The 12,389-nt window shown below is 42.6% G+C and overlaps 1 protein-coding gene across 1 annotated transcript in view; it reads right to left on the reverse strand.

The window, feature by feature from the left end:
• Positions 1-12,389, reverse strand: part of LOC311103182 (syntaxin-binding protein 5-like) — a 53,239-nt gene that overhangs the window by 18,955 nt on the left and 21,895 nt on the right. The window contains exons 6-18 of the mRNA XM_084144735.1: positions 12,138-12,201; positions 11,912-11,995; positions 9,951-10,074; positions 9,650-9,728; positions 9,407-9,561; positions 7,139-7,211; positions 6,768-6,915; positions 6,580-6,647; positions 6,356-6,396; positions 5,756-5,982; positions 4,955-5,142; positions 4,563-4,688; positions 1,127-1,278 (exon numbers count right to left, since the gene is read on the reverse strand). Of these exons, the coding sequence (XP_084000861.1) occupies positions 1,127-1,278; positions 4,563-4,688; positions 4,955-5,142; positions 5,756-5,982; positions 6,356-6,396; positions 6,580-6,647; positions 6,768-6,915; positions 7,139-7,211; positions 9,407-9,561; positions 9,650-9,728; positions 9,951-10,074; positions 11,912-11,995; positions 12,138-12,201 (1,529 nt within the window). The remainder of the gene's footprint in view (positions 1-1,126; positions 1,279-4,562; positions 4,689-4,954; positions 5,143-5,755; positions 5,983-6,355; positions 6,397-6,579; positions 6,648-6,767; positions 6,916-7,138; positions 7,212-9,406; positions 9,562-9,649; positions 9,729-9,950; positions 10,075-11,911; positions 11,996-12,137; positions 12,202-12,389) is intronic.

Consider the following 12,389-nt stretch of genomic DNA (forward strand, 5'->3'; position numbering starts at 1 on the left):
GTATGGTGTTCTTTGGATGCAACTCAGCATTCTTTGTCCTCCAAACACGACGAGTTGAGTTTTTACCAAAAAGTTATATTTTGGTTTCATCTGACCATATGACATTCTCCCAATCCTCTTCTGGATCATCCAAATGCACTCTAGCAAACTTCAGACGGGCCTGGACATGTACTGGCTTAAGCAGGGGGACACGTCTGGCACTGCAGGATTTGAGTCCCTGGCGGCGTAGTGTGTTACTGATGGTAGGCTTTGTTACTTTGGTCCCAGCTCTCTGCAGGTCATTCACTAGGTCCCCCCGTGTGGTTCTGGGATTTTTGCTCACCGTTCTAGTGATCATTTTGACCCCACGGGGTGAGATCTTGCGTGGAGCCCCAGATCGAGGGAGATTATCAGTGGTCTTGTATGTCTTCCATTTCCTAATAATTGCTCCCACAGTTGATTTCTTCAAACCAAGCTGCTTACCTATTGCAGATTCAGTCTTCCCAGCCTGGTGCAGGTCTACAATTTTGTTTCTGATGTCCTTTGACAGCTCTTTGGTCTTGGCCATAGTGGAGTTTGGAGTGTGACTGTTTGAGGTTGTGGACAGGTGTCTTTTATACTGACAACAAATTCAAACAGGTGCCATTAATACAGGTAACGAGTGGAGTACAGAGGAGCCTCTTAAAGAAGAAGTTACAGGTCTGTGAGAGCCAGAAATCGTGCTTGTTTGTAGGTGACCAAATACTTATTTTCCACCATAATTTGCAAATAAATTCATTAAAAATCCTACAATGTGATTTTCTGGATATTTTTTTCTCAATTTGTCTGTCATAGTTGACGTGTACCTATGATGAAAATTACAGGCCTCTCTCATCTTTTTAAGTGGGAGAACTTGCACAATTGGTGGCTGACTAAATACTTTTTTCCCCCACTGTATATACATATAAAGCCACGGGATGGTTTTTCCAATACCTTCAATACTATTTATTTGTTTTTCAATAAATTTGAAGCTACATTTTAATATTGGAGACTTTTTGACACCACATTCTGTGTGAACATACTCCCTTTAATTTCTGGGAACATAGCTACACGCCTTAGCTTACTCAGCTGAACATTAAGATGGGAAAGCGTGCAGGGAACCCCTCACCCCCAGATGGCTGTCGTGTCTTGCGAGGCGACCGAGGCTGTCTCTGGTAGGGGTCTGAGGGACTGTACAGTTCTGACGTGCCCATTTTCAGGAGGAGGATCATCTGAAGGTAGTCCACTACAACCAGCCCGCTGCTGTTGCCAAACACCACACTGTGGGAGGAAAGGAGAATGTTATCATTTTTACTGAACTCGGGTCACCTGCAGTTTTAGAAACAACACAAAGTGAAAAACGTTTTTAGCCCTAAATGCAACCAATAAAGCCTTCGATGCAGTTACAGCAGGGCCTAAAATTAACACCCGCCACCTGCCAAATGCAGATAGATTTTGGCATTGGCGGGTAAGATGTCTATTTCACCAGCCACGTTGGCTGGTGGTCCAGGGCTCCACAGTAAAAACGTTTTGTATCTGTTCTCGTGGAAATACTTATTTGACACAGAATCGGCTTGAAGGTCAGCAAGCTCATCTTCACAGCCGAGGTATTCCACGTCCTCGAGACTGCAAATGTAAGGGTCCATCACCCACGATTCCTTTAATAAGTATTCGTCAACATCGGCAAAACAGGATTTAATTTCCTCCCGAAGCATGTTCATGTGCCTGGTAAACTCAGTGCGTAAAGACGCAGGCACATTGCCACCAGACTGTTTCATCAGCAGTGGAAATTGTTCTAGCTCCCCTTTTGACATTTTTCCAACTCTGTACTCCAATTTCCGCACAAAAGCGTCGAGAGCGTCTTTGCAGTGCATGACGTTTGATTCAGGACCCTGCATCTGCTTGTTTGTCTCATTGTAGAGAGTGAATGTATCCGCTAGGTATGCTGTTTTGATCCAAAATGCATCAGTCAGCTGTTCGCACAGTGGTCGATCGTGATCTTGCAAGAATTCCTTTATTTTTTCCTGCAGTTCCATAAAACGCAAAAGCACTTGTCCATGTGACAACCAGCGTACCTCTGTGTGTAACAGCAGTGTTTGATGCGCTTCATCCTCACACAGCTGGTGTCTGTGTGATCTTTTTAATAGTGCCAACTTCTTCTTCCTCTCAAAAAAATCCTGACCTTCACCAATAGTCTCCTGGTGTTTTGTTTCCTGGTGTCGTTGCATTTTGCTTGGCTTCATGCTATCACTAGCTAGCTTCTCGCCACAAATGACACATTCTGGCCGAGTCCTGTCCTGTCCTTCAATAAAACCGAAGTTAAGATAACTCTCAAGATATAGCCTTACTTTCTTTTTTGATGATGAGTCATCAGCACTTTTACGTTTCTTAGACATGTTGTTTTATTCATAAAATGTGGAACAGGTTGAGAGCTTCAAGTTCCTTGGTGTCCACATCATCAACGAACTATCATGGTCCAAACACACCAAGACAGTCGTGAACAGGGCACAGCCTATTCCCCCTCAGGAGACTGAAAAGATTTGGCATGGGTCCTCAGATCCTCAAATAATTCTACAGCTGCACCATCGAGAGCATCCTGACAGGTTGCATTACCACCTGGTATGGCAACTGCTTGGCCTCCGACCGCAAGGCACTACAGAGGGTAGTGCGTACGGCCCAGTACATCACTGGGGCCAAGCTTCCTGCCATCCAGGACCTCTATACCAGGCGGTGTCAGAGGAAGGCCCTCAAAATTGTCAAAGACTCCAGCCACCCTAGTCATAGATTGTTCTCTCTGCTACCACACGGCAAGCGGTACCGGAGTGCCAAGTCTAGGTCCAAAAGACTTCTCAACAGCTTCTACCCCCAAGCCATAAGACTCCTGAACAGCTAATCATGGCTACCCGGACTATTTGCACTGCCCCCCCACCCCACCCCCCACCCCATCTTTTTACGCTGCTGCTACTCTGTTAATTATTTATGCATAGTCACTTTAACTCTACCCACATGTACATATTACTTCAACTACCTCAACTAGCCAGTGCCCCCGCACCGGTACCCCCCTGTATATATAGCCTCCCTACTGTTATTTTATTTTACTTCTGCTCTTTTTTTCTCAACACTTTTTTGTTGTTGTTTTATTTTACTTTTTTATTAAAAATAAATGCACTGTTGGTTAAGGGCTGTAAGTAAGCATTTCACTGTAATGTCTGCACCTGTTGTATTCGGCGCATGTGGCCAATAAAATTTTATTAAATTTTATTTGCTCTGACTGCAGGAAAAACAAGCTGCTAGCTGAAATTGATTGAGCGCAGGTCATTGACGTGGAATTCCCGCTTTTACATTTCTCTGCCATTATTGTTATTTTTTAGATTGGCCTTGGCATTGCAAGCATAGGATTTTTAATAACATTTAAAAATGTATTAATTTTACAATTAAATTATAGTGGAAAATGTTATGCATGTTTGACCTCAAAGCGACTGAGATCATGCCTAATGGGGGCGCGGACCCCAGGTCAGGAACCACTGACCTAGCGGACTGAAACGTCACTGTTGTAGGCATAATACAGCTGGTGCTATCTAGACTTGCGCTGGTAAACAAATCTATTACATTAGCTACCTAAATGTGAAGTAAACTCAACTGAGGAGTAACAGAGAATGGAGACTTTTAACTTGAAAACATGCACGATGCCTCTTTCCGGTTTCCATGACTTCCGTCTTTTATACTGTTTATTGTACGTATTTTTTGTTGGTGAGATGAAACTGCCAAAACTCTGAAAGGTATTATTGTATGTCAGAATTGCAACACAAGATTAGTTCAAGCCTAAAATGTTAGTCCGTAATCATAACACAGTGTTTGTATGTTCACAGATTAAATTTTACGTTTACATTTAATGTTTCACGCATGGCTTTTCATACGATCCTAACAGTTTCCGTATGGATTTTCTTACTATCCTTAAGATACGTACGTTAAACCTTTTGGCAGGTATCTCGCTCCATAGCTGTGTGCAAGTGAAGAGCTGAGTGAAATATATATATTTTTTTTAATCACTGGCACAGGCATAAAGGTTGGTCTAATTTACTTGAAACAAAAGTCTACTGAAGTGAGACTTTGTCCTTGTGTTTCTTGGCTATTTACATTGTTTTGTTCACAAGCCAGGTTGTATTTCTATGTTTGAGTTTCAACTGCTAGGGAAGAGAAGACAACGCCTCTATTAGTCAGACTCAATCACACAGGCACAAACATGACTGGAGTTGCGCTCCTGGGGTAACCTCAAGACCTTAAAGGGGCAGGTGAACATTTTTGTCTAATCTGTGATATTTTGGTTAAAAGACTCAGGTCACAAAAAAAAAAAACATTTTGGCTGATAAAACATCTGAGTGGCTGGTAGATTTTTAAATCTACCTGCCACAGTGGCTGGTGGACCAAAAAAATTATATTACAGTATATTCAATTCGTCTGTGATCTCTGCTCGCTGCATGAATTCAACAGTAGGTGATGTGTCTAATGTACACCTTGACCAGTGTTTCATACTGACAGACAGACGGACGGACGGACAGACTTACAGTCCATATGAGGAGTTGACGGCCAGGCTGGTGATCTGCTGAGGCGGCTCCCCACTAACCCAGACCAGCTGAATGACCAGCTCCACCTGGTACCCAGGAGACTGCTTCAGAGGGGAGCTCCGGACCCTGCAGAGACACGACACACCAGACAACATGCAGTGAACAGTCCTTACTGTATCTAGATACACCATCACCTATTGTTCACTGTTTATAATGCATTTGCATGCATTTGTATGTGCATTAATCTTACATACAAATAGCCTACATATTATTATATTATCTTCATGGATGGCACTTTTTGTAATAAAACAGAATATTGGAGTTTTGAAGTCTACAATAGAAAATGTCAACGCCTGGCAGGAAAAGAACATGCACTGTCTGGTGGTCCATACTTGAGGCATGGTACGTTATCTCTGGGCCCGTCATCAGAGGTGAAGGGCTGGGCCTCAGGGGGCTCTCCCTCCTGGGTGGGGCTGGAGGAGGAGGGGGGTACTGGGGTAGAGGGGGTGGGAGGATGGTCTCCTGCTGGGTCTGGAGAATCCACATCGTTCAGCTCACCCTGCATACGCACCTCCAACAGCTAAGGAGAGAGAGAGCACAAATATCTAGTAATATTATCTATAAACATAAACACTAAAACAGGGATATTAATAGCCGGGAACACGGAAAATCAGGAAAAATATAAAAGATAAATGTAATAAATTAGGAATTGGAAAAGTTGAATTTGTTATCAATAGCAGGTGATTCCAGAAAAGCAGGAATTCCTGATTAGTCAGGTAAAAAACACATCCCTGTAATACACCCACACATCCCTGGTATACACCCACACATCCCTGTAATACACCCACACATCCCTGGTATACACCCACACATCCCTGTAATACACCAACACATCCCTGTAATACACCCACACATCCCTGGTATACACCCACACATCCCTGGTATACACCCACACATCCCTGGTATACACCCACACATCCCTGGTATACACCCACACATCCCTGGTATACACCCACACATCCCTGTAATACACCCACACATCCTTGGTATACACCCACACATCCCTGTAATACACCCACACATCCTTGGTATACACCCACACATCCCTGTAATACACCAACACATCCTGCTTTACAATAAACAGTGTACAAAACATTAGGAACACCTTGCTAATATTGAGTTGCTATGGTTACCTGCACCACCTCTGTGGTCATTTCCTGTTTGCTGAACCTATAGATGATGACGTGGGCGGAGACTCCGGCCACACACAGCACTCTGCTCTCTGGGCACCACGACAAGGTCTGGATGGCAAAGGGATCCTCATCCACTATCTCTGTGCTCGGCTTCTCCTCCTTACCGCCCTTTAGAGCCTTCTCAAACACCTTGGCAGTCTTCAGTTTGTACAGTACTTGGAGCATTACTAGGACAGAGGAAGGGGGACAATGGGGTGGCAGGTAGTCTAGTGGTTAAGAGTGTTGGGCCAGTAACCAAAAGCGTCGCTTGTTCGAATCCCAGAGCCGACTTGGTGAAAAATCTGTCCATGTGCCCTTGAGCAAGGCACTTAACCCTAATTGCTCCTGTAAGTCGATCTGGATAAGAGCATCTGCTAAATGAATAAAATATAATGTTAATGTATATTATAATGAACTATGAGCATTGATCTACAGGTATCATTGGGTCTACATACTGTACACAAATTAATAAAATGTATTCACAAAATGGACGAACCGTTGTGGTATTCTTATTTCATCCAACTATATAATCGAAGGAATCAAATTAAACAACATACTCACTTGCAGAAGCGTCCCAAAACTTGATTGATCCATCAGCATGTCTGTTCATTGCAAAGAAGGAAGCCGGGAACAAGCTTTGTTTGTAAACACGTCGTAAATACATAATGGTAATACAGTTAATGTTAGGTATGTGTTGTGGACATAGACGTCTAAAGAATTCCGTATAGAATTATAGGATCTCTATGGTTTCCGTGCCAGCCTTCAGGTGTTCGGTAGGTACTCACCCAGTGATGATGATCTCAGGGTAGCTCAGTGTGCCTTGACCCCAGTTACCACCACTTATAGGCCATTCCTGGAAATACAAAAAAAAAGGGTTTAGTACACAACAATAACCTTGTGACCACATAGACACGATTCAAAATAATAGAACTGCCATACGCTATAACCGTTTTTTAAAAGTGGGACACATTACCTTCTTACTGTAACCCTGTCTGTTTTGCCGGGAGCCCACAGAGTAAAGTGCAGGTATGAGTTCAGGAGGGCAGTCAGCAAAGTACTCCACGCACGTCACTGGAGACTCGTGGATCGACAGAGGGTACGGGTTCTCAAATATTGGGTACCTGTCAATCAAAAGGGAAAAAAGAGATTGATGAGATTTAGAAGATTACTTTATTGGTCTAATGTACACGGATGTCCAATGGAAACTTGGCTTCTGCTTTTATTCCAACCCCTCTGCCCTACTACTGAAGTTAGCAAACTGCAGGCCATCGCTCCATGCATCGTGCCAACATTAGTAATCATGAAAGTAAGCATACTGTAGCATATTGTAACTACAAGACTCACCCAATTTGTCCAAGGTCGATGACAACTAAATCCTTTTCCAAGAGGACAACTACAGCATAAGGCTCCTGGAAATCTGTGAGGAAGCAGAAAAAAACAACATTCAACTTTCTTGATAATTTTTTTTCCTAAGGACAGAGTTAAACATGGAAGCATAAGCTGCCAAAATGTATCCTTATCCAATTTGCATTTCAAACTGAATTTTGACAGATACAGATTAACACTATGGAAGCATGTAACTCACCATTAGGATATGGTGTTTCAGTAACAGTGTTATACTGTAACTCACCATTAGGATAAGGTGTTTCAGTAACAGTGCTATACTGTAACTCACCATTAGGATATGGTGTTTCAGTCACAGTGCTATACTGTAACTCACCATTAGGATATGGTGTTTCAGTCACAGTGCTATACTGTAACTCACCATTAGGATAAGGTGTTTCAGTCACAGTGCTATACTGTAACTCACCATTAGGATATGGTGTTTCAGTCACAGTGCTATACTGTAACTCACCATTAGGATAAGGTGTTTCAGTAACAGTGCTATACTGTAACTCACCATTAGGATAAGGTGTTTCAGTCACAGTGCTATACTGTAACTCACCATTAGGATATGGTGTTTCAGTCACAGTGCTATACTGTAACTCACCATTAGGATAAGGTGTTTCAGTCACAGTGCTATACTGTAACTCACCATTAGGATAAGGTGTTTCAGTCACAGTGCTATACTGTAACTCACCATTAGGATAAGGTGTTTCAGTAACAGTGCTATACTGTAACTGACCATTAGGATAAGGTGTTTCAGTAACAGTGCTATACTGTAACTCACCATTAGGATAAGGTGTTTCAGTAACAGTGCTATACTGTAACTCACCATTAGGATATGGTGTTTCAGTCACAGTGCTATACTGTAACTCACCATTAGGATATGGTGTTTCAGTCACAGTGCTATACTGTAACTCACCATTAGGATAAGGTGTTTCAGTAACAGTGCTATACTGTAACTCACCATTAGGATAAGGTGTTTCAGTCACAGTGCTATACTGTAACTCACCATTAGGATAAGGTGTTTCAGTAACAGTGCTATACTGTAACTCACCATTAGGATAAGGTGTTTCAGTAACAGTGCTATACTGTAACTCACCATTAGGATAAGGTGTTTCAGTAACAGTGCTATACTGTAACTCACCATTAGGATATGGTGTTTCAGTCACAGTGCTATACTGTAACTCACCATTAGGATAAGGTGTTTCAGTAACAGTGCTATACTGTAACTCACCATTAGGATAAGGTGTTTCAGTAACAGTGCTATACTGTAACTCACCATTAGGATATGGTGTTTCAGTAACAGTGCTATACTGTAACTCACCATTAGGATAAGGTGTTTCAGTCACAGTGCTATACTGTAACTCACCATTAGGATAAGGTGTTTCAGTAACAGTGCTATACTGTAACTCACCATTAGGATAAGGTGTTTCAGTAACAGTGCTATACTGTAACTCACCATTAGGATATGGTGTTTCAGTAACAGTGCTATACTGTAACTCACCATTAGGATAAGGTGTTTCAGTAACAGTGCTATACTGTAACTCACCATTAGGATAAGGTGTTTCAGTAACAGTGCTATACTGTAACTCACCATTAGGATAAGGTGTTTCAGTAACAGTGCTATACTGTAACTCACCATTAGGATAAGGTGTTTCAGTAACAGTGCTATACTGTAACTCACCATTAGGATAAGGTGTTTCAGTAACAGTGCTATACTGTAACTCACCATTAGGATAAGGTGTTTCAGTAACAGTGCTATACTGTAACTCACCATTAGGATAAGGTGTTTCAGTAACAGTGCTATACTGTAACTCACCATCAGGATAAGGTGTTTCAGTAACAGTGCTATACTGTAACTCACCATTAGGATAAGGTGTTTCAGTAACAGTGCTATACTGTATATCTCACCATTAGGATAAGGTGTTTCAGTAACAGTGCTATACTGTAACTCACCATTAGGATAAGGTGTTTCAGTAACAGTGCTATACTGTAACTCACCATCAGGATAAGGTGTTTCAGTAACAGTGCTATTCTGTAACTCACCATTAGGATAAGGTGTTTCAGTAACAGTGCTATACTGTAACTCACCATCAGGATAAGGTGTTTCAGTAACAGTGCTATACTGTAACTCACCATTAGGATAAGGTGTTTCAGTAACAGTGCTATACTGTAACTCACCATTAGGATAAGGTGTTTCAGTAACAGTGCTATACTGTAACTCACCATTAGGATAAGGTGTTTCGCAGAGCGTGAGGAAGTCTACGATGGGATAGTCCATCTCCAGGATGGCAGTACTCTTCCCATGTATCACCGTCAGACAGGACCTCCTGCACCCCGTGTCATAGGGCAGGCCTCCAGACATGACCATGAAGGCGTCCCTGGGTACGAAATAAAGACGTTCAATAAATAACCAAGACAGATCACATGGTCATGCCTTTATGGATATTAGGACAACCAACCACTCACCCAGCTCTAGTCGTTTTATACTCCACTTTGAGGATAGGTTTGCATGGTTCTGGCTTCTTTCCATCCTTGGGCTGCTTACCTGGGAGGGAATTGTGCACAGAAAAAAACAAAATTTTCTGTACAATGATAAATACAACTGTACTAAACACATGCAATTAAAAGCACACATTAACATATTGTAGCCATAGTCTATTATCGGACTAATTTGGGCATGCTTTCGTATGTTGTGCTGTTTCCATCCATCTGTCTTCCTGAGGCCATTGAGACCCCTGGTGTTGTCTGTGTGTGCATCAGAACCTACCGTGTGGTGTGATGGTGATTGTAGGCTTGGCGGGGACCCGTACGTTCCATGTGGTCAGAGTTCCATCTGAGTGGCTGCAGGTGAACTGTTTTCCCTCATGGTGCCAGGCTACTGAGTGGATGGCCTGAAAGAGGGGAGGATACTAAAGGTTGACACAGGAACAGGACTATGTAATGTGTGGAGCATTTCATAAAATAAATAAATACTGTGTGTAGGCCCATTATAGTTTACTTCATAAAAATCTACTTAAAGAATCTATGGTCAGTTCCCCCTTCCCCTTCTGTCGGCTCACTCTCGCTCCTCGCTCCAAGTGTAGCCAGTCACTACTTTACCTCAGATGCCAACGTACGTCAGTGAATGATGATGATTCCTTCAAGAGAGGAATTGCAACGTCTCGTTGCAGCCAAGGACCCATCACTAACATTAAAGCCATTAAAAAGAAAGAGCGATGTTTTAACAAAATGTATTAGAGTTGTGTTTGGCATGAAGGAACCGAGTACACGCCTTGTTGTTCTACTACCAACAACGTTACCGGTCAAGCCCAATAGTTCCTTCAAAATGCAGGCGGAGACATACACAAATGCATATGTCCATATCATGAGTTCATCTGACTCTGAATAAGTAGAAGAGGGCTGCCTTCATTGCCAAAATCTGGTAATTTAGTTGTTATCAGCTGTGTGTGCAGGGCAGGCTACTGTCTGGTGAGTAGTGAGCAGCAGCCAAAACGGAGCAGTTGCTATGGTTACTCACACGCAGAGCTGGGACAGACAGACGAGCAGCTAACAGAGGAAGTTATTTCTGCGCGTAAAAATTTGCACGGGAGGGGAGTGATTTTTATTGGGACGGGACAGGAAAGTTCCGGGGTTATAGAACTGTTGCGGGATCAGGACAGTACGGGAAAAATGTTGATAGGACAAGACGGGACAGGTATGATTTTTCACTCCCGTGTCAACCTGTAATCGTTAAGCAGATACACAGAAAGATGAAGAAACACAGTGTGTACTGAGTGGATAGCCTGGAGGATAAAGATACACAGAGAAGAAGAAACACAGTGTGTACTGAGTGGATAGCCTGGAGGATAAATATACACAGAGAAGAAGGAGAAACACAGTGTGTACTGAGTGGATAGCCTGGAGGATAAAGATACACAGAGAAGAAGAAGAAACACAGTGTGTACTGAGTGGATAGCCTGGAGGATAAAGATACACAGAGAAGAAGAAACCCAGTGTGTACTGAGTGGATAGCCTGGAGGATAAAGATACACAGAGAAGAAGAAGAAACACAGTGTGTACTGAGTGGATAGCCTGGAGGATAAATATACACAGAGAAGAAGGAGAAACACAGTGTGTACTGAGTGGATAGCCTGGAGGATAAAGATACACAGAGAAGAAGAAGAAACACAGTGTGTACTGAGTGGATAGCCTGGAGGATAAAGATACACAGAGAAGAAGAAACCCAGTGTGTACTGAGTGGATAGCCTGGAGGATAAAGATACACAGAGAAGAAGAAACACAGTGTGTACTGAGTGGATAGCCTGGAGGATAAAGATACACAGAGAAGAAGAAGCACAGTGTGTACTGAGTGGATAGCCTGGAGGATAAAGATACACAGAGAAGAAGAAGAAACACAGTGTGTACTGAGTGGATAGCCTGGAGGATAAAGATACACAGAGAAGAAGAAACACAGTGTGTACTGAGTAGATAGCCTGGAGGATAAAGATACACAGAGAAGAAGAAACACAGTGTGTACTGAGTGGATAGCCTGGAGGATAAAGATACACAGAGAAGAAGAAACAGCGGGAAATAATAACAACAAGTTGTGATGTGGATCTCAAGACTTTCAGAAAAGGAGATCTCTAACACATTATTTTTCCAATAGTGTTACATAATCAGTCTAAATGCAACTTCCTCTCTCCCCAGTCAGTCCCCACAGGAACCAACAACCATAGAAAGATGCCTTACCTCATCATGATTGTAGCGGTAGTCAGCTTTTTTGCATTTCAGGTCCCACAACACCACAGTCCCACATTCAAATCCAATCAAAATCTGCCACAATAACAAGCAACATGATTATTTTCCTTTTTAAGAATTTGATTTTTAGAAGCATGTTGTAAATCATCAGCAATGTTCTGAAGCTCTGGAATCAATGAATAATTGATTGATTGATGGTTCTTTGGGAAGTTCCTACCTTTCCCTCGTCCATGGGGTTATCACTGATGTGGACCACAGGCCCAGGGTGTGACTTGGAGGACCTGAGGGGGAACAAGGAGAGATGGAGGGAACAGCCTCACTCTTAACATTCTTGGCTTCTACCGTCTGTGTGAATCGAACAATGCAACATTATTATCTCCTTAAATTCATCTTTCCGGTTTACATTCCAACTTCCCAAGCTGTCAAGGGCATAACTTGTCCCCCATGGGAATCGAACCCACAACTCTGG

The sequence above is a fragment of the Coregonus lavaretus genome, assembly GCF_964263955.1.
Source record: "Coregonus lavaretus genome assembly, chromosome: 27".
Lineage (NCBI taxonomy): Eukaryota > Metazoa > Chordata > Actinopteri > Salmoniformes > Salmonidae > Coregonus > Coregonus lavaretus.